This window comes from Populus alba, chromosome 14 (assembly GCF_005239225.2).
Source record: "Populus alba chromosome 14, ASM523922v2, whole genome shotgun sequence".
NCBI classification, from domain to species: domain Eukaryota; kingdom Viridiplantae; phylum Streptophyta; class Magnoliopsida; order Malpighiales; family Salicaceae; genus Populus; species Populus alba.
The window spans coordinates 8027999-8049852 of NC_133297.1; the positions used below are offsets into that span (position 1 = coordinate 8027999).

General features: G+C 34.3%; 1 protein-coding gene and 1 long non-coding RNA gene across 10 annotated transcripts; both read left to right on the plus strand.

Moving 5' to 3' along the window:
- Nucleotides 1-1401: 1401 nt before the first annotated feature.
- On the plus strand, nucleotides 1402-5164 carry LOC118041204 (uncharacterized). 9 transcript variants are annotated; one of them, XR_012167935.1, is made up of 3 exons: nucleotides 1587-2161; nucleotides 2276-2353; nucleotides 2469-5164. It is a non-coding gene; the product is annotated as an uncharacterized lncRNA (long non-coding RNA). The 9 variants fall into 9 exon arrangements; XR_004686273.2 differs by having other exon boundaries at nucleotides 2697-5164; XR_012167936.1 differs by having other exon boundaries at nucleotides 1589-2161; nucleotides 2822-5164.
- A 15701-nt stretch (nucleotides 5165-20865) lies between these two features.
- Nucleotides 20866-21376, plus strand: LOC118041884 (auxin-responsive protein SAUR32-like). Its single transcript, XM_035049394.1, has 2 exons — nucleotides 20866-20957; nucleotides 21034-21376. The coding sequence occupies exons 1-2, from the start codon at nucleotides 20866-20868 to the stop codon at nucleotides 21374-21376; spliced, it is 435 nt and encodes a 144-aa protein (XP_034905285.1).
- Nucleotides 21377-21854: the final 478 nt, after the last annotated feature.

Consider the following 21854-nt stretch of genomic DNA (forward strand, 5'->3'; position numbering starts at 1 on the left):
GTGTTGGATCCAGTTTTATTGTCATTGAAAAATTTGATAAGTGACGGACATTTTAGGTAAGGCATCTTTCAATGTTGTCGATTTAACATCAATTTATTACAGCAACTACGAGCACCATGCATAGTACACATGGTGATTTAACATATACTGGCAATTTATTACTGCAACTACGAGCACCATGCAATTAATTAGAACCTCGCGATCCATTCCACTAATAATTTCAAGCCAGGCGAGAGGCATATGAGAGAGAGAGAGAGGAGGGAATGGACCCATGAATTTTTAAGGCGATGTGTATAGGAAGATGATGGTTGTGCCAAGTCTCTATCGGGACACCGAGAAAGTAGATGACAGTTTTTAATAAGCCAAATAAATCTTTATCTCAAGGTCACCATTTGTTTCCTTCCGTCAACAACAATAATTTTAATCGAGTAATATTACATTTCTATCACTTTGTTTGGTTTTTTAAAGAGTAAGTAGCAAGGTCAACTTGGATCTGCTGTTGTGGTAAATAAATTAAATATTCAATCATAAGCTAGGATGCTGTATGATGAATCCCCCAAGCCATATTCTTACAAAACATAAAAAAAAAAAAAAAAAAAAAAACCAGAGAGATTAACGCGAATCATGTTAACAATGTCTTTGATCCTTAATTCTATCGCATATCATAGAAAACAAGAGAGTTTTGAGCGTCAAACAAGCTCGCAGTATGTCACATCGAATAAGTGCTCAAAAAACAGTTTCTCACCGAATAAAAACGACAAAGTAATTAAGTTTTACATGGTTCTCTCTCATTCGAGTTAGCAAAGCTTACCACTTTGCACAAAACTCAAAACTTCGCAAGTACTTCATTTTGTCAAATGTATTTCGCATTTTGTTTTCTATAATTAATTCAATGGAAAATTTTAAAAAAGTCATCACACAGCTGAATATCTTGTTAACAAGGGAGATAACTTATATTTGTGAAATTGAAAGAGAAAGTTGGATTTAGTTATGAAACAACAGAGAAGGAGAGAACAAAACTACATTCAACATGAAAGAACACTCCATGGTTTTAGCTTCAATGTAAATCTAAGAAGAAAAAAAAAGAAATTGAAGCCACAAGAAGGAAGGTAAAAAGGCAAAGTGAAAAGGAAAGCGTGGACCCCTGACTCTATCTGTCGGTCATCGCCTCGGATTTCTCGCCTCTGCCTAAAAAGTGACACGGCAGACGAGGGTCCATTCTTTCATGCCCAATTTTTATTGTTTTTAATTCTTCTACTTAGGGGTTACTATATTCTACTGTACCGTTTAATTTTCTCATTCCAATCGCAATTAATTGATTCGAAAAAGTGTAGATATATATATTAAATGGCCTTTCCATTATCGGGCAGCTCAATAACTCAACCACTCCTCTGACCCAATTCTATGCCTCCTTTACTTTGATTCCTTTACTATCTTCTTATCAATTATTTTTTAATCATACAATGGGTTTTCTTAGCATAGTACACACCACTCTACGGTCCATAATGGGTATTTAATTTCTAGGTTACATAGTACAGTAGACAGCACATGTACAGTCAACAGTGTTCGTGTTTGATGACACCATCCAACCATCATCTAATGGGGGTGGGTTTCACTTGGGTACGTACATGTTCAATCTCTTACGAGGTGTTGTTACCTTCACAGTCATCTGGCAAATCCAACGGTGGATAAGGGTTTCAAGAACAGAGACATGTTTCATGGAGTCCACCCCTCTATTTTAGTAGTGGTGGTATGAGATGTATGAACATGAAAGTGAAGGGGTTTTTATTATAATAGTATTTGATTTGTTTTTATAGAGATGATGAGAGGGAGGGAGGGGGAGAGAGAAAGGTGCATGGGGTCGTGGTCATTTCTGGAACTGAGAAACCCCAGCTGGTAGGGGCGGGTCTGCACCTATCTTTTGTCTTTTTTAACGTTGGCTTTCCACTCCTTCTACTCTTCTTAATATAGCCCCCATACCATATCATTCTCTTCATCATCGCCAATCTTTCTCTCTCTAACCAACCCCCTTCAAGATAGGCGAGACTCTTGGGGGATAAAGAGAATAGTTTGAGGATCACCGGCACGCACACACACGAAATCGAATTCCATATATCTCCCTCTTTCACTTGGAAGACTTGATCAAGATTTGCTAACAAAGGTAGCTTCTTTTTTGAGGGGAATGTTGTCTGGCTCGAGGACTTTTTCTTGATCAATCTAATCGAACTTTCTACCTGTAGATCTAGTATCTTATTTAAGATTGATCACGTATTAGGGTTGTCGGACCAGGCTTCATTCCCCCCAATCATTGCTTCCATCCCAAGGGCTTGATCATGGGCTTTTGCGTGTACAGGTTTGATTCTTAATCATCCTTTTTTTTCTTTAGTTGGTTTTGTATATCTTAATCTTGCTCGGGGTAAAAAAACTGGGAGTTTTTTAATCATGGGTTTTTTCATTTTAGTCTTTAGGGTTGTTGGTATATATGCAGATTGGTGTAATCATGATGTGTTTTGACCATGCTGACAACTAAGAAGCATCATCATTACTCTTTTTCTGGTTTTCTTTTTCTCTGATCATGTGATGATGGTGTTTTTTTCTGTCAGCCTACAACCTTCGAAAGCTCATTCATTACTAGGCAGATTTTTCCCATGATAGCTTCATCATGTATCTGATCTGTCTGTTTGTGCTATTTTCAGGCTTTGAACTTTTGGTGGAAATGATACTTCTATTCTTCTCTCTTCTTACTCGTTTTGTTTTATAGTTTCTCATGCTGCAGTTGTTTCTGAGGTTTTGCTCTGATCTCCAAATCAATATTTTACAGAGAAAAGGGCATGTGCTGTGTGAAGATGTACAAGCAAGAAAGTGATGCGCTTTCTGTCATTGTTTGAAGTGTCTCTCGATTCTCTATTGAAAGAGATAGAAAACTTGGTGGTACCAAAAATCTAGACGTACTTGCATACTCGTGATATGAATTTTGGATACAACATTTTGGCTCAGATATTTAAAGTTTTCTATGGTCGTGCCCTTGGTTTCTTTGCTTGCTCTTTCAGAAGAGCTTTGCTGTTTTCTAAAATCAAAGCTGGATGTTTGAACATGGGTAACTTCCTCTGCATGCCTGCCTGCCTGCTTATGAAGTGTGCTATATTCTACCTGTTTCTTCGCCTCTTTCCTTTGGGTTGAGTAGGGGTAAACATTATTATTATTATTATTATGCTTTCCCTTGAACTGCTGTTTATATGCCAATAATATTTTAAATTGAGAACAATTATGTTATTGCCAGGAGGTTTGTGCCCGCGTGTTTTGTGTCACTCTCACATTACAGGAAACAACGTGTCTTGGCAAAGCTATTTCTCAATTACATTCCGAATTCTTTTCGAGCAAGAGATAGTGTTGTGAACTCCTGAGTTAAAGCCTACTGGTCTAAAGTTACAAGTTCCCATTCCTGATAGCTCACAAAATCCTCTAGTTTCTTAATTTTAACTCTACTAGCTAGAAAGGAATGGATAATGATTCTTGTTTCACCATTTGATTATATATGCCACCCGTTAAATAGCAGGTTCATAAAGTCTCCCCGCAATGTGGAATTTGGATGTCATACTTTTCCAGCGTAAGGCTTGATTGCTTTCTAGAGGAGCAGTATGCAGGTAAAACCTCTTGTTTTCAGTGAGCTTTTTTCTATTTCTTGTGTAGCTATTGTATTGCTAAGGCCAAGGGATGACATGGGTGTTGAATTTTTATGAGCATTGGTATTCCATCGTGCTTGCCTCCTTGACCATCATTTGCCTTGCTTTTCTCATGTGAGTTTAGTAATGACATCCTTGCTAAAAGATGAAAAGACAAACATTATGATTTGAAAGATGTCCAAAAGTGTCACCTATGCTCTAGGCTTATACGTTTATACATGCCAGTTGTATAAGGGCCTAAATAATTAATCTTCTCTCTCTCTCTTCCGCACTAGCATTCATGGAAACACAACAATGAAAGAAACTCGCATAGAGTGAGAGGAAAGGCAAAAGGTCAGGGAGAAGAAGGGGCGATGAATATCCTTTTTATTCCATGTCACTGAGTAACCTAGCGTTTTTAGTTCTGCAAAAAATGTTTCATATTTTAGAGCTGGTTTGGAATCTAGGAAGCAAACTCCATTTTTTAATGTTTTAATGTTATTACACACACACACACAAATATATATATATATATGTCTGCATTTGTACCTTGAGATCAATCAGACCAAAGACCAATCTTTATGGTTTTACCCTCCAGAATAAGGGCGCTTAGACTTCTTTTTTTCTTTTCTACCCTCTTTTCCCGTTTCAGAATTTTCCTCTAGCCCTTTGTTGAAAAGGGGATTGCATGTATGAATGCTGTCTCGTAAAGCACCGCCTTTTGGGAAATTGAATCTTTTTGACCTTTGCAAACATAAAGTAAACCACTTTCTCCCATGCTTTTTATCCGTGATATTTTTTGCTTTAGTCTTTGATTTTGTAGGAGCCGGGGGAGGGGGGTCTTTGGCCATGTTGATGAATTCCTCTGAAGTTTTTAATTATGACCATAATTTCAATGGTGTGATTGGTAGGTGTACAACTTGACCAAAACTCTGTGAAAACTTTGTGCCATTGGATGAGAAGTTGAGGACCTTGGAAGTATATAGCTCCACAAAAGGACGTACAAGTGTAACCTAGAGCCCTAGACCTTGAAAATTACTGAAGGATCCAATGAAACTTTGACTTTCGCCCTTTCCCCTCCGCAGTCATGAGTCAGGACGGAGCATGTTGTGGAAATTGGGAAGATGGTAAAGCTACAATTTTTTTTTCAGGCACTGTAATCTTTCCTGTTACAGACATGAAGGGCAACGACCCCTCCCCTCTCAACCAAGATTGTCTCTATGACTTTCTTGTAATATCACTGTTGGATCTTTTGTTTTTTTTTAATGGGCAGCACGCATCCTTTTATAGACTCATTGACAAAAACTATATTGAACATGTTCAACGCATCAAAAAACTCTTCGGAAGCGTTTATTATGAGAACATCTCAAATTAATTATTCTTCTAATCTAAGAATATTTAATCTCTAGAACGTTTTTTTTGTTATTATTATAGAATATCAAATTCTTGAAAATCTGATAAGCCTTGTTCTTCTTATTAAAAGTGGAAAGTGGATTGATGTACGCTTATTTTTGTGAGTGGCGTATTATATTTTATATGTTAGCCCACACATGTATGTTTTTGTTGACCTTTAACCCAAGCCTTGATTGTATAATTCCCTTTGCTAGCGCAAGATATAAACAAAAGCAAGAGATGACTGAACTTTCTCATTACTCTTTTCTTTTTTCTTTCTCTAAAACGCCAGCCAACTCTGCCTCTTCCCTCTGCAAAATCTCTTCAAGTTTCTAGCCTACAACAATTCGCCATATAAGTTATTTCTTTTTGAGTAAGTTTACTTAGCTTCTTTTATTGCTTTATTATATTGTTTTGTATCTTTTTAATTATAATAAGTTGTGGAAAGTTAGGGTTAGGGTTAGGGTTGATATGATGTTAGTTGATATATGAGTAATTTTGTTGAAGTTAATTTGTGTATGGTTAATATTATATGCATATAAATATGAATTGATAAGTATTTTTATTTGATTGATGAGTTTTGAATAAAAGCTCTTGGGAATATTGATATTAGGAAGAAAATAGGGAATTATTGAAGAATTGTATAGAAAGAATTATGTTGAGAGTCTGGAAAATCTGTTTTGAGGTTGAAAATGGTGGAATTACAGTTTGATCCCTATTTTTGGAAAATTATGGTTCTTCCCTTGAATTCTAAAAACTTATTGTTTAGTCCCTGGTTATATTTTTTAGATAGGTTTTGCTAAATATTTGACATTTATTTATGTTTAGTATCAATTTTATTGCTTTCATTTGAATTTGGAATTAATTTTATTATACGTTGAAATGTGTTCAGATTTTTTAAAAGTCCATATACCGTTCATTTGTAAGAAATTGGTTAAAGATTCCGGTTTACATTCTTTTTGCATAATTGTGAGTAATTAATAGAAATATTCCTTAGAAGTATTATGAATTTGTTGTATCTATAGGTTTGTTTTGAAATTAATATGTGATTTTGAGTAATTGATGTAAATATGTTTTAAAAAATATTTATAAAGCATGTGTGTTTGCATCCTTATATTTATTATAAAATAAGATATATGAACTTGGTGTGATGATGGGTTATATATTTGATGTGACGGGCTACATATATTATGTGATGTTAGGTTATATAGTTTGTGTGATAGGTGGTGTGAAGTTAGGTTATATATATATATTTAGAGTGATGGGATTGTATATGGTGTAATGGGTTATGATGGTGAATTATGTATATGGTGTAATGGGTTATGAAATATTATGAAAGTTATGTGTATTTTGATTTTATCATTCTTGATATATTTATATTGATTAATCATTGAGCCGTGGAAACTCATGTTTTTTAACAATTTTTTTTTAGGGGATGTTTAAGAGTATGGTATGTAGAGGTTGTTTTTTTATCACACATGGGCAAGCGACATTAGAGGGTTGGGAGTCTCCACCTAGTTATTTGATTAAGGATCGCTAAAAAACCCGAGTGTACTAGTCTTATCAGAAAATTTAAAGGTAAGGGGCTGGTTGTGGCTAGAGAAAGAATTAACACTCTTAGCACACCCTACCTAGATTAAGCTGCTTTGAGTGGTCTGAATGTGATTTAAATTTACTCATGTAAATAAATATGGTATTTCAAATTTATTATAGGCTTATATGCCCAAATAAATTCCTACGGAAAAGGTCCATGTAGGTACCCTAACAGGGCTCACTTATCCTGAAAGGCGGAAGAGTTTTCCACAACTCGTATGTTGTGGTGAAAAATATTCTCAACTAAAATTGATGAATTTCAAAATAATTCTAAGAATTTTGTAGTCAATTCCTAATATTGAAATATCAGCCTACATGTAAGTTCAGCGTTTATACCACAATATTGACCATTAATTCTCATGAATTAAAAATTTAGAGGTTATTTAAATATTGACCAAATTTTCTTGAATTCAGTAAACTGGTTATTAAATCAAAAATACATGCAAATATATATTTTGTAAACATGTGTGTGTGTATTAAACAGAAACATGATTTTTGCATTTTTGAGAGACTTGACTAAATGCAATTAAAACATTTAATTCCTTTTGTCTTTTTTTATTTTAAACATTCAAAAACATGTAAGAAAATACAAATACACACACCCATCTTTTTTATTAATTTATCCACACTCGTACAATTACAAATATATACACAATATTGTAATTAAACATAATTCATAAAAAAAAAATCATTTGAATCCCAAAATAGGCCTTTTGGAGGCTGCTACAAAGTGATGAAAGTTGAGAAACGTTAGTGGCATCTGGGTTCAATGCACCACCATTACTATTAGTGTATGGTTCCTCATATTGTCGCTGGTGAAACGAAAAACAAGGTGGATCTAAAAGATGTCATCCTTTCCTCCTTGTGCGGGTAGTAAGGACCAATGTCACCTGCAAAACCAAGAAAAAAATTCACAAAATAATAGTTTTGTTTTTCATTTTTCTCTTCAAATCAACCTCTCTCTCTCTCTCTCTCTCTCTATTAATCTTCTCTCCTTCTTTATAGGTTCAACGCCACCATTGTTGTTGTTGTGTTGATGGTCGAATATGGGAGGAGAGGAACTGTCATGAATGTTGTGAGTTAGAGCAGCCACCGTCGTGGGAGCTATTGGTTGTTGGTGTCACGATTAAAAATCAAGATTGTTGTGCTAGGTTGTTGGTTTTGATTCTTGGCTGGAAGGAGATCTATCGATGGTGGTAAAAAGTAAGAAAATCTAAAAGGGTGATTGGTGTGGTGGCTGAGTGGATAGATATTATTGGATGCAGTATTATTGGAGGCATTGATAGAGGCTGTTAATTGGTGGTTCTGGGTCTTAATGACTAGTGGACGTGGATCTGGTTACGAGGATGTCATGGTTGAGTTAGAGGCGCTGACGTAGATGGTTTGGCTCAGCTGCTGGTGGTGGCTATGTTGCCACTAGTGAAGGCTATTGATGTAAGTTAAGGATGAGTTTTGGAAAGAGATTTTTTGGGATCTCTTTGAAGGGATGCTTTGGACTCTCGGGTAAGATAGATTATTATGTGTCTGAGTGGCTAAAATAGAGGTTGTTGGCTACCATTAATTGTAGTTAGTTAGAAGCTTGTGAGGGATACGACTGAGAGGGTTGTGGTTATATGACTGTTCTTTTGGCTGAGAGCTGTGGAAAATGATGAGAAAGGGGACTGATGTTGGGGCTGCTAGTGTTGGCTGATGGTTTGGGTCATGGTGGTCAAGGTTGTGAAAAGAGTTTTGTTGGAGGAGAGTTAACTATTTTTTGCCCTCCTTTCTTCTTATGAGATTCTTATGGGTTTTTTTTTTTTTTTTTGTATCAGTGTGCTGATGAGTAGGGAAGTGTTTAGGTGTGCATGATTTTTTTTCTGAACTAATTGTCTCCTCTCATTCCCCTCTAAAATCTCTCCTACATTGTTCTCTCCTCTTTGTGTGTGTAACCACCTATTTATAGGCAAAATAATTTTTTTAGTTTCAATTGCTTGGTCTCCAAGCAAACTTGGTGACCAAGTAATCCAAAATATAATTTGGTCCCTCAACTTCTTTCTTTTCATATTTGATCCCTTTGTTCATTTTGATATTTCATATTTTTTTTGTATTTTGATTTTTTTGGGGAAAAAAAAACAGCAACATCAATGACAACTCAAAAGGCGTTTTAATAACTAAACGCATCAAAAGGAGATTTTTTTTAATTTAAAATTCTTTAAAAAAAAGACGCTAAAAATGACGCAAATACGTTAAGAATGTGTTTTTTTTTTCTTGCTATTATTTGTTTTCTTTTTTATTTTTTTCAAGAATAGGATTAAAAATTGGATAACAACACTTTTCAAAATGTTTTTCACTTGAAAAAACATAGAAAAAATAACTTAAGGCTAGAAGTTATATGTTAGTTTGTTGCTCATTTGTCTTTTTATCTTTGCTGGGCACTTTCCGCAATTTTGTCATAACTCAATTCTAGGTTATTCCTCAAAATTCACTTTTTTTCTTCTTAGGGGTTAAATTAAAGAAATTGACAGTCAATGATGTTTTTGTAAAATGTGCCAAACAATAAGGGTGAAATTTACAACAAAAAAAAATCAGAGTGAAATTGAAGAAATTGAAAGTTTCATGGTCAATTATGGGTTAAATTGATAAAATCCAAGACCAAGAACCATATTGCAAAAGGTGTGTAATTACGGGGCTGCAATTGAAGTTCATCAAGGGGCTTTATTGCATTAAATCAAAAGTTTAGGGTCACTTAGGGGTTCAATTAAAACAAATTGAAAGCCGGAGGACTAAATTGCAAAATAGTTAAAATCCCTAATTCAAACCCAAAACGGCACCGTTTGAAAAAAAAAAAAAAACAAAGAGAGACGACCACATGACGCACCTTCTAGTCACTCTTCATTGTCTTCCCCGTTTTACCCGAAAGAAACAACATGAGAGCCTACTTTAGAGGTACATTTAATGCTTTATTTCTACATCAAATCGAACAAAACTTACACAAAACGGGTCCCCTGCAGTTTCTCTACAACCCCATGTGAACAGTTCAGGACGAATGACGGTACGACGACGCCGTTAATGATGTGAAGAGGTCAACTCAGGCAACCTTTTCCTGTAGATTTGACAACTAAGGCAGGCTACTTTGAACCAACGGTTAGGATCCCTCCCCACATAATCAAGGGCTTAAATTTTACCCTGATGAAGACGAGATTACCCTCTTCCACCGTCTATAAATAGAGGTTCCATTGATGGCCTCAGAGAGGAGAAAATCTGGTCCAAAAATCAGAGAAAACCAGCCTCTTCCCCAGAGGAAATTCAAGGCCTAGTTGTACCCCTAATATGCCCAAAAATGAAGAAAAAAGTGCAAATTCAAGGTCAAATTAAATGATTATTGGACAAATTTCCATAAAAATTAAGTTCAATGACATAATTAAATTTTTAGTAGGCCAATTTGATTTAATCATGGGCCAAATTAAATTTTAATTATGTTTAAGAATTAATTAAGGTCCAATTGAAGGATTGAATTAAGTGCAAGGACTTAATTATACTTTTAATGGGTTAAGTTAATTTTATTTGGGGCTTAATTGGTAAAAAATTAAGTTTGAGAGCCTAATTTGGGCTTAATTGAGAAATTAAAATTTTAAGAGACCAAATTTAATTTTTACCAAGTTAATTGATTGAAATTAGGGGCCAAATTACAAGAAAATTGAAGTTTTGGATCAATTAGGGGTGAAATTGATAAATTAGTAGCCAAGGACCAATCTGCAAAAGGCGTCAAACTATAGGGGCTTAATTGGCAAAAACCGGGGGTGAAATTGAAGAAATTAAAAGTTTAATTATCAATTAGGGGTTAAATTGCATAAATTCAAGACCAAAGACCATATTGCAAAAGGCGCATAAATACAGGGTTGAAGTTGAAGTTCTGCGGAGGCCTAATTTCATTAAATCAAAAGTTTATGGTCAATTAAGGGTTCAAATGAAATAAATTGAAAGATGGAGGACTAAATTAAAGATCAGCAAAAATCCCTAATTTTAACCGAATACGGCGCCATTTCTACTTTAAAAAAAAAAAAGAAAAAAAAAGAAGGACCAGACAACACGTCATCTAGTAGTAGTTCATTGTCTTCCCCGATTTTTTCCCGAAAATGACAACTCAGAGAGTTGCTTTTAAAGTGCATTTAATGCTTCATTTGTCCACCAAAATTGACAAATCATGCACCAAAATGGTCACTTGACGTCTCTCTATCCCCGAGTATGGTCTGTTCAGGCCTATTAACATGAAACCGGCCCCGGTGCAGGCCTAAAGAGGCCAACTCAGACAGTCTTTTTCCTGCAAAATTGGCAACTCACGATGCACATTTTAAACCAACAATTGGGATGCTTACCAACCAAACCAAAGGCCATGATTTGGCACCATTAAAGACAAGATGTCTCTCTTTCACCTCCTCTAAATAGGGGTGCATTTCATGGCCTGATCAAGGAGAAATAGGGGTTCAAAAATCTCAAAAAATCAACTCCCTCCCCTGATTTTCTTCCAGCCAACATTTCTCTCTTCTCTCTCTCCCCCCGCTACTTCTTCAGCCCTTGAAGATCCCACAAAAACATTTCTCCTCCACCAACATACGACGTCTCAGCCTCCCTATGAACCCAAATCCTCATCGGCAACCACCGCGAGGTCTTCCCTCTCCTCTCTGCAGATTTTCTTCCTCTGTAACCTTTTCTTCTTCCTCCCATAGCCGACTCCGGCCACCATCACCTTAGCCGACACCCCTCCTGGGCCACCGGCCGAACCACCTCATCACGCCTAAGACCCCCACATCAGGCAACTCTCTCCTCCTTGCTTCACCTCTTTCTTCTTCGTCGTGGCCTCTGCATGCTGAATTCATTTATACATGCAGTGGCTAATTAATTAGACAATTGTTTGGGCAGGGCCAATTATGGCCCAGCCTATGTGGCCGGGTACTGCCCGACCCAAAAAAGAAAAGAAAGATTACAGTGGGCTAAGATCGGCCCACCCTTTTGTGGGCTACGCTCAACCTAGTTATCTAGGCCGGGTCGACCCACAAGTTGTTAATAATATTTAATTAATTAATATTATATTATATTATATTTTTATTTTTAAAAAAATGAAATAAAAAAAATTCAAAAATCCTATAAAAAAATTGTGATTTTCTCAAATATTTTTCTATCAATTTTCTATAATATTGGATTGTATATTTACACTGTAAAATACAAATCTGGTATTAAAATATCCGATTTTCTCTTAAATATTTTTTAAAAAAAATTAAAACATTTCAAAAAAATCTCACAAACTTTTGAATTAATTTCCCTTTACAAAAACGAAAATAAAAAATATTTTGTTTTCGTGCATACGGCCAAATCCTAAAAATTTTCACTGCTTATTTTCATTAAAAAATTTTATTTTTCTCATGTTTTGAAAATCCAAAAAGTTGATATCATAACCAGTTTATGATCATCAATTAGGGTTAGCCAAAATATTAAAAACCTTTTTCCAATTTTATTTTTTTAGGATCCAGATGTAGACTTTAATATTTGTAGGGTGTAAAATTACTCGATAAAGTACACCTTCAGGTATTAAAGATACAAAGTGTAGAAATGCGATTCTAAAATTCAAACTTTAGAACAGTTAGGATTTAACCCGATAAGGTAGAGACTCTCTCCTGAAGAGAGATCCACCTTGAACCTTAGAAAAGACCAACGAATAGAAACCTGACTTAAAAAAAAAAAAAAAAAAACAATCAAACAACAATGCAACTTACCTTAGATAGGGTGCACTAGGGGTGATGCGTATTCCCCTTGCACAACTAGTCCTTTACTCAGACTCTCGCAGACCATAGGTTCCTAGTGATTATAATGCTAGGTGACGACTCCTAAACATTAATCATAATTTTATGATTAAATCCAAAACCCTTCCCAACACACAACACCTCACACAAGAGGCGCGGCAAGACCCTCCGTCGTTGCCAGAAGACGTCTCCCCGCGACAATTATGTTAGTCAAAGTAGTAATATTTGTATCTGATAAGTTTATGCCACTGCCATTCACAAAAACTAGTGAGTCTATTCTTGTAGATTGAAAGTTGGATGCAATAATCTATCTCCATAGAGCATTATTAAAGTTGTCGCACATGTGCGACATTGCGGCGATCGCGCACAACCCCCCATCATCAGGGTGTGGTATGTATCTATCTATTGTGGAAAATATAGTGAGACAAGGAATTCTTTGTCTCTTAGCAGTGAAAAATAAACCGGGAATCACCACCTAGTATTATGGTTACTAGGAACCCTAACTGGTCTTTAGAAATCAGGTACAAAGACTGGTTGCGTAAAGGGAAGGTATTAGCACCCCAACTATGTCCGACCTAAGGTAGGCTGCATTGTTTTGTCTAATAAAATCTAAAGTCATGTTGTGGTTTCTTATTGTTCGGAATACGCATTACGTGTAATGTCATACCCCGAGTTCTATTGTCCGAAAAAATAAATTAAATATCTGAAACGCACATTACGTGTAATATCATACCCCAGATACTAAGAGACAAACAAAATAAATTTTTTGTAGTTTTTGAAATTTTGACCAATGTTCTCTTGACTTTAATAAACTGGTTATTAAAGCCAAATGCATGCTAAACATTGATTTTTGGTGTATGAAAAACACAATATGATTTTTTAGCTTCGAGACACTTGGTCATTTGCACAAAAACATCTTTCTCTTTGTTTTAATTTTTTTTTATTTTTAGAAGTTTTGACGAAAACCAAGTATTTTAATTATTGAATTTTGTATTTTTAGCAACAAAAAAAATACTACTTGATGTTAATCAAAATGACATTAAAAAAAAAACATGGGAAACTTTTAAAATTACAAATAAATATTTTTGAATTTTTCTTTTAACAAAAAAAAAAAAAAAAAAACTGGGTTGGGCCTGACCTTGCCTATATACTATGGGTTGGGCTGATGTTCCAGCCCGTAATCAATAAAAGAGTTGGTTACTGTGCACAATAGCACAGTAACCAGCAAAATGTAATTAGTTAGTTACTGTGCACAACACGGTAACTAGCTAATTAATCTTCATTTGCTGCAGAACGTGAATTGCTCACGTTCTGCATGCAAATGAAGATGAACAACTTTAAAAAAAAAAAACGACAGGGGAAGGGATAAAATTACCTGGAGGGGGAAAGCTCGTTTACAATCGTCAATGGTGGTTAAAGGTGGCGATGGCAGCTATTGGGAAGCCCGGTGACTGCGGCTGTGCTTCTTCTTCGTGGCACAGCAACACTAACGTCTGTGTCTTCCTCTTCTAGTCTCAGTTTTCCTCATCAACTTTCAGCTCCGTCTTTTTCTCCTTCCCTTCCTTCCTTTATTCTCCCGTGCTTCCTTTTTGTTTTTTCTCTGTTTAAGTTTGCTAGTGGTGGAATTTGTTTCTCTCTAAACCTTTATTCCCTGTCAATGTCTCCTCTATTTTTTCTTCCCTCTAGTTTCTACTTTCGGTCCCTTGCTCTTCCATGGTGTTTCACTCCTTCAATCTCACCTCTCTTTCTCTCCAATAAATGTCGGTCTCCCTCACTTTCTCTTTCAAACGAAATCGTTTCAGCTCTCCCCCCTTATTTTTTTCTCTTCCCCCCTGTATTTATAGGAATCAGGGGGAGAAGGCCACCCTACCCTGTCCAAGCGCAGGGTGAGGTGGCGTGGGGCGGCTTCTACACAACCGCCCCGGGGCATGGTTCCCTCTTCTTCTTTTTTTATATGTTGGCAGGGTATGGTGGGTATGGGTAGTGCCGGTTTTCTCGGGCAAGTGGGGTGGAGAGAGAGAGTGACGAGTGGGAAAAATCAAAACTTCCTCTTCCCTGCCTCTACATGCACAGGGAAGAAGAACATGCAAAGTGCTGTTTAAAACAGCACCGTGTTCTTTTTTTTTTTTTTTTAAATGAAATGTAATTAGAAAGAACCCAAAAAAGGGTTATGACAAGAGTCAATGAATTGCCAAACCCATTTAAAAAGAAGGGCTTGGTTCATAGTTGTAATTATCCCAAGCGCCGCTTTTGTCCTTTGGAGCACAAAAAACATTCATATTCACATTAGATTCAAGTCATTAACTCTTTGAATGAATCTGCAGCGATATTGAGAAGAAAAAAGAGAGATGGTGAATAACCTTGATAGATACCCAAAACACTTGGAACACTAAGCTGGTAGGAGAACCATTTATAAGAACTGGGAGTTTGCTCGTGGAAAGACACCGAGCTAGATATCTATAGGGTGCACCCTTTATAGCGTGTACTGTTATAATGCACGCGTGTTGATGCAGGAAAGTCTATAAAATATATTTTACTATATGTTATAAATTTATGTAAATAAAATTAAAATTAATGAAGAGATTTTACTTGTAATTTCTTTGAATTTAATATATATTTTTAAGTTTTTAATTCACTGTGCACCTTATGTTTAAGTTTAAATATATTATATGAATATGTTTAATTTTAATTAATAAAAAATAAAATACATTTGTTTTACAAAAGTCTAATAAAAAGAGTTAATAAGTGAAAGAATGTGAAGCCTGACAATGAAAGAGTGCTAAATCAATCTATCTTATATAGAAGCTTGTTAAATTTTAGTTAATGAGTATAAAAAAAATAACAAAATAATCATTAGTTATTGAGAAATTTTTATCTTGAGAGAATAGTAAATAATAGAAAAATAACAGCATAAAAAAATAAAGGCGGACGATATTATGTTATCAAAAGTTAGCTGGGAAATTAAACATCTTAAAATCATCCCGACAATATTAAAAACTACTTTTAAACCTCAAAACATGTTTTGATCAAATCTAGAAACTTAAAAAGACTACTTTTAAACCCTTCGTTAAAATCATGCATCCCGACAATATTAAAAACTACTTTTAAACCCTTCGTTATCTTTTAGTTTTTCTAATTAATTCTACTTTATTAGTAGAAGTCAGATTACATTGCGACTTGCAACAAGACGGTTCGATCTATAGCTAGATTTCCTTTGGCCAAGTAGACTCTCTATTATAATTATGCCATGATCATAGCTCGTGATGTATAGGTGATAAATCTACTTCACAGTCCCCTGTATTTACTACCTGGGATCTCTTTAGCTTTGACCGGAAATGGAGAACCCTGCCGATATGTGGCCTCAAGGGAGTTGTGGAGATAGCCTGCCTAGGACCTGATCTCCATTTTCTGGAATAACAGGCAAGAAAAAATAAGAAAATAAAATAAAAAGAGGAAGAAGAAGTCCAACGGCAACAAATAGATGTGGAGGTTTTCTAAACTTGGAGGCATGGATCACGTACCTAATTCCTGCATGAACAGAATCTTTTCTAGTCAATACAATGCGGTTCACGCATTGATTTCTGTAAAATATGGGGATTCATGCTGCTTTTGTTACCCTTTGGTCCCCTCTTAGACCAGTAGCAGTTCTTGTATATAATTAATGAGTTTATAGATCAATTAACATACATTTGCCTCTCTTTTAAGTTGCGTGTGTGTGTGTAAGGCATTTTATGAACATTATATATAATGTTCATAAAATGCCTTATGCAAATTCTACACCCTATAATTTCTTCCGAATCCTCATATTATGATAATTTCTCCAACATTACAAACTGCATTGACAATGGCCAGGCGAAAAATTGGCATATAGCCAATACAGATAGGAGCCCGCCCACACTAGAAGAAATAGAACAAAAGAAGTCCATCGCAAATAGAACAAAAGACCTTAAACTACAATTATACCCAAGTAAACAGCAGAAAGCCCAATCATACAACAACAACAGAATACCTTCCATTTGGAGAAAATGCTCAAAGCTTCATAGAACTCAAAAAAAAAAAAAAAAAAAAAGGCAAAACCAACCCAACTCAGAAGTGAAATAAGGGGGTGTTTGATATAATGAAAGTTCTAAGACTGTAGCTTAAAAATATATTTTAAAAAAAAAATATAAGTTGTAATTTTTTTAATTAAGGCTGAAAAAAAGAATTTTTAACAAGATCCATACAAAATTATAGTATATAGGGATTGATCAAATATTTTTAAATATATATTCCTTGTCAATTGCAGACAAAAACACTGCATCATAAAACACCACAAAAACAAACAAAGCCTATGTCATTAATTTGACAATTTGGATTAAAATCTACCGTGATTAAAGAAGTTTGTTATTTAATTTTGATTTTGATTTTGAGTTTTAAAATCAATAAAAAAATAAATTTATTTATCTTGATGTACTGAACTGTTATGAGAATATATATATTTCAGCCAGGCAGCGTCTACCATACGAGGCCACTCTCGTCCTTTGCCCTTTATAATTAATTAGCATGACAACGCTTTGGATTTAATAAAAGACCTTCTCAATTAAGTTGTAGCTAGCCTGGTTCATGCATGCGCAGAAAGAGAGGGATGGCATTGGAATGTGGCTAATGATGGTTTTCATGGACCAACAGCTAAGTCTCCACCAGATTTGAAGTGGAACCTCATGAGTCTTTCAGCTGCAAATGTGACCTTGTTTCCTCTTACTTGTAAAACCAAACCCGAAAAAATCGAGTCAAATTTTAAAGGATCAAATCCAGCTCAAGAACTTAACACAAATTATTACTACACTTCTTCTTTTGAACACGTATCATAATATATATAATTAAGAATAATTAAGCCAATTGGTTTTCTTTGCAAAAGATAATAAAACTGTAAATTCAAAAAGCAAAGGCATAAAATATCAAAAACACCATCTTTGCTAGCCTTTTTCTTTTTCTTTTCTTCAAAAGGAAAAGCACCCTCCTTCCACTTTGGATGGTTTTTCCGTTCCCCACTTCCTTGACTTGGCATCTTTCTCCCGACCATATCTCCCTCTAGTGGTCAGATATATGTGTATACAGTGAAAAACTAATTTAAAAGACATGGCTAGTGGGTCATCGGATGCAACTTCTTGGTGGCTCGTTATCACAATTTGACACAAAATCAAGGAGCTTCCTTTTGAAATTCAGAAAAAAAAAAATGCTTTACAGGAATGATTCTACTTAATTAGTGTATGTGTTTGGGATTGTGATGTTGGATTTTTTGTAGTAACAATTCTTTTAAAACATAAATCATATATCATTCAAAGGTAAAATATACATGTTTTTTATACGTTACAACACAAAAAACTCAAACACACCTTCCTCCTCTCAATTTGGAGGGAAGTGACAATAAAGTACGTACAAGATATTAGATATACCTTCAAGATATTCTATTGGGTGAAATTTATATATCAGAGTTTCTAGCTAATGAATTCGAGTAAAGGTGCCAGTTGAATAGAAATGATTTTTAAAGAGCCATGTTAAAAAAAATCTAAAAAATATGAAGATCAAATTAATAAATAAAATTATTAACACATTAGGTAAATAGTCGGAGGGAAGGGAAGGTCGATCGATGAACCTTATTTGAAAAAAAATAAGAAGGAAAGGAAGGAAAAGGAATTTTTTAACCTAGATTTCAATCTTTCTTTTTTTGTTAAAAGTTTCTTTTTATTTACAGTTTATATATGAAAAAAAAATAAAAGGGATCAGCAAATCATTATGACAATAAACTTATTACATATGGATTAGAATTGTGCGGTAATGATTGTCTTGTCATTCTCAAACAAAATCAATTAACTTATTATTAAGAATAATACAATTTTTTTTTACATGATTCATCAGTTATTATCCAATTGATTTGAAAAAATCAGTCTTTTCATATTTTTTTAGAAAAAAAAATGACTTAATTGCTTTTAAAAGAAAAAAAAATACTAAACATGTATTAAGGGATTTTTTTATCTTTTTATTATTTTAAGCACAATAAAATAATTGAATTACTCTTAAAATCAAACAAACATCTTAAGCTAGAATCTAGGGGTTTCTTTATGTTTTTAACTTGATTCTTTTGTTATAATTAAGTAGAGCAAGGAGAAATTTAGTATTTTAATAAATATTAAATATTATCTAAAAAGGAAAAAAAAGTTGGCATGTGTAATGCATGTGCCAGGACCATTCGCTCCCTGTCGTCCGACAGCCAAATGGTGGCTTTCAAGGCAGCATTTGATTAGTCTCATCATCGCCGACATAATTTTTTTATTTTTTTTCTCTCTCCTCTTCAATTTCAATAGTTGACCCTCTAGTTCTTCATATCAACTTTTCAATTTGTTTTTCTTTCATATGTGCTTCTTTTTTTTTTTGAGATAATTTTTAAAATTAATTTTTTTTTTTATGATTTGTCTTTCTTTTTTATATCAAATTTGATCCTCATTCTTTTTATTTTTATTATTTTTACTTTGGTAAATCTTTTCAATTGATTTTTTTTTTATTTTATCTTTCAATATTAAATTGGTTAGGAATTAAGTATTTTAATTGAGTTTAGAACTAGGATTTCAGGGGCTACAAGTTTTAGAAATTAACCTAGGCTTAAGAGATTCGCTCGAGTTTGCTTGGGTTTTTTTTTAAGCTCATGTTTTCTCAATTTTGTCTTTTAGCATTTATTTAATGGAAGATTGGGCTCCATTATTTTTTTATTTTTTTGGTTTTCAATAGGATTTATTTAATTGAAGATTGGGTTTCATTAAAATTAAGGGGGGAATATAAAAATAATGGAGTCGGGCTACCAAGTAATCTCTAAAAATAAATGATTTCATCAATTTTGAAAAATTTTGATGTTACTCCTTATATAAAAGATTTTGTTGATTTATGAAAAAAGTTGCGTTAATAAAAATGAGATTTCATCCTTAAAAAAAAAAAGAGATTTCACTAGTTTAGGACTTTAAAATAAGGATTGAGCCTGAAAATAAAAATGAGCTTTATCCCTACTCTTTTCAATATGTATATTTACAAATAAGATAACAAATAGAACATGATATTTTTTTTATTTTTTTTAAATTATATATTGTCACTTTAAGAGTGACCTAACTTGTAGAATAATGATTTACTATGTGATGGAAAAATGAATTGAGAGAGTATCACTAAAGGCACCATTCAACCCATTGATTCGTGTTTATGTTTAACAAAATAATTTTTAAAAATAAAGTTGCAAATCATTAAAGTAGCATACAATTATTTTTTTATAATTTTACTTTTCATGTGAAAAAAAACCTACCATTTTTTTTAAATAAAGCACACATCCATACCCAAAACACTTTATGATAGAGAATTAAATGCATAAGGAATTCAAACACCTACACACAAATCAAATATGGGAGCAAATATTACTTGGTAGCACGACTAGATTATTTTCAGGTATTTTTTTTTTCTTTTCAAGTTTTTTGAGTTTCTTGAAAAGAAAATTGAAAATTACAAAAAAGGCATGAAGGCAGCGAAAACATATATTTAAATTATTATATTTTTGAGAAGACATCAATAAAAAAATATTTAAAATTAAAAAAAATAGACATGTGAATAATTGAAAATGTGTTTTTTTATATAATTTTTTTTTTCTAGGTTTTTGGAAAATATTTTGGAAGGGATTGTAAGAAATTCAATTATAATATATAGGGTATGAATATCTAAATTTTTTATATGATAGATAATAAATAAATTATAAATATAATAGAAACTCGGCATATTTGAGATAAAAATACACATTATCATTCATGATCAAATATACTGAAACGTAGCACAAAGAGGTTATACAATGGCAATTATATTTGAGATAAAATTGATTAAAAAAAAACCTAAAACTCAATTAACACTGTTATCATAAGTTTGGGAGTGAATTTAGGTGGTACAGGAACATACAGTAAGAGAACGCAGCACAAGCTGACGAGACATCTTGGTGTCTACGTGGACATGTTCAACCCCTGCTATTGGCTGTCCTCTAGAATCGCGTTACTGTAGACGACACCTCATTGTCGGCTATGCTGATGATTCATTGCCCCACTCACATCCACGTGTATACATCTTCTCCATTCACTATCCACGTGTCTTGCCCCTTTTGAAATCTCAAATTTACAGCGTTTTGCCACTCAAGGAATCCTAACACACCAAATATGTAGTCCGTTACAACAGAAACGACATCATTTGTATCATCATCAGTATCGGAAGCCACTTCTTGATCAGACGTCTAGAAATAAGTTTAATTTGTTTAAAAAACAAGCAATGATTACATTTTATTAAAACGCACTTTCTTGGCCTCTCTCTCCAGCTCTCCGCTCCTATATATCTTTCCTATGCTTTTTATATTTGGTTGGTATGTACTGTTTGGTTCTTCTTCTACCATGGCAAACGTTCCAAGGTCCCTCGCATACTCTTCTCCAGCCCTCTTCAACCAAGCCGTGACAGCAGATCCTTGGCCATCTTCCTTTGTTTTGTACTGAGATTTTCTTAAAAGAAGAAAGAGCTCCTAGGGTTTTTCTTCTTTCCTGCCTTTTATTTTTCTTTTGCAGAGATATTATTATGGGTAGTGGAGAAAAGAGTCTGAGGAACTTTCACCTACACCTGCCTCATCTTCACCATCACAAGAAGCAAGCGAGAGATGTTCCTAAAGGGTGTTTGGCAATCAAGGTGGGTCAGGGAGAGGAGCAACAGAGATTTGTAGTGCCTGTCATATACTTCAATCACCCGCTGTTCATACAGTTATTGAAGGAAGCAGAAGAAGAATATGGCTTTGATCAAAAAGGCACCATCAGTATCCCTTGTCATGTGGAGGAGTTTAGGAACGTTCAAGGCATGATTGATAGGGAAAAGTCCATTCACCATCACCATCTTGTTGGATGTTTTAGGGCTTGATATTAGCATATCATGAAAGAGATCGCGGTGGGTTGTGGTGCCAAACAGGCCTAACCCCATGAATTAGTTCAGTCTTTTTGTTGGGATGTCTAGATTTGGGCGTGCCTTTTTTAGGTGTGTTTCTCTTTCTTTCTGGTTCTTGATGGTTAGTTGATGCTGTGATGAAGACGACAAAATGTTGTTGCAATTGTATTGATTTTGTTTCTTTGCTAGGAACCATAATGAAAAAAGAGTAGAAGTAAATGCTTTTCGTTTCTTGAAGATGAATCTCGGAAAATTTTTAATGGTAATGGCATCTTCTGTACAGCACTGAGAAGGAGACAATAGACAAGGCTAACCAATGGTAGGGCCATATATAGCAGTTTCTTTAAGACTTGTAAATTTTCTTTGCGTAGGTTACAGATATTGAACGTTCAATAATAATCATGATGCCGCACTCAACACCGAGGATTCTATTCACATATATGAAAATGACTTT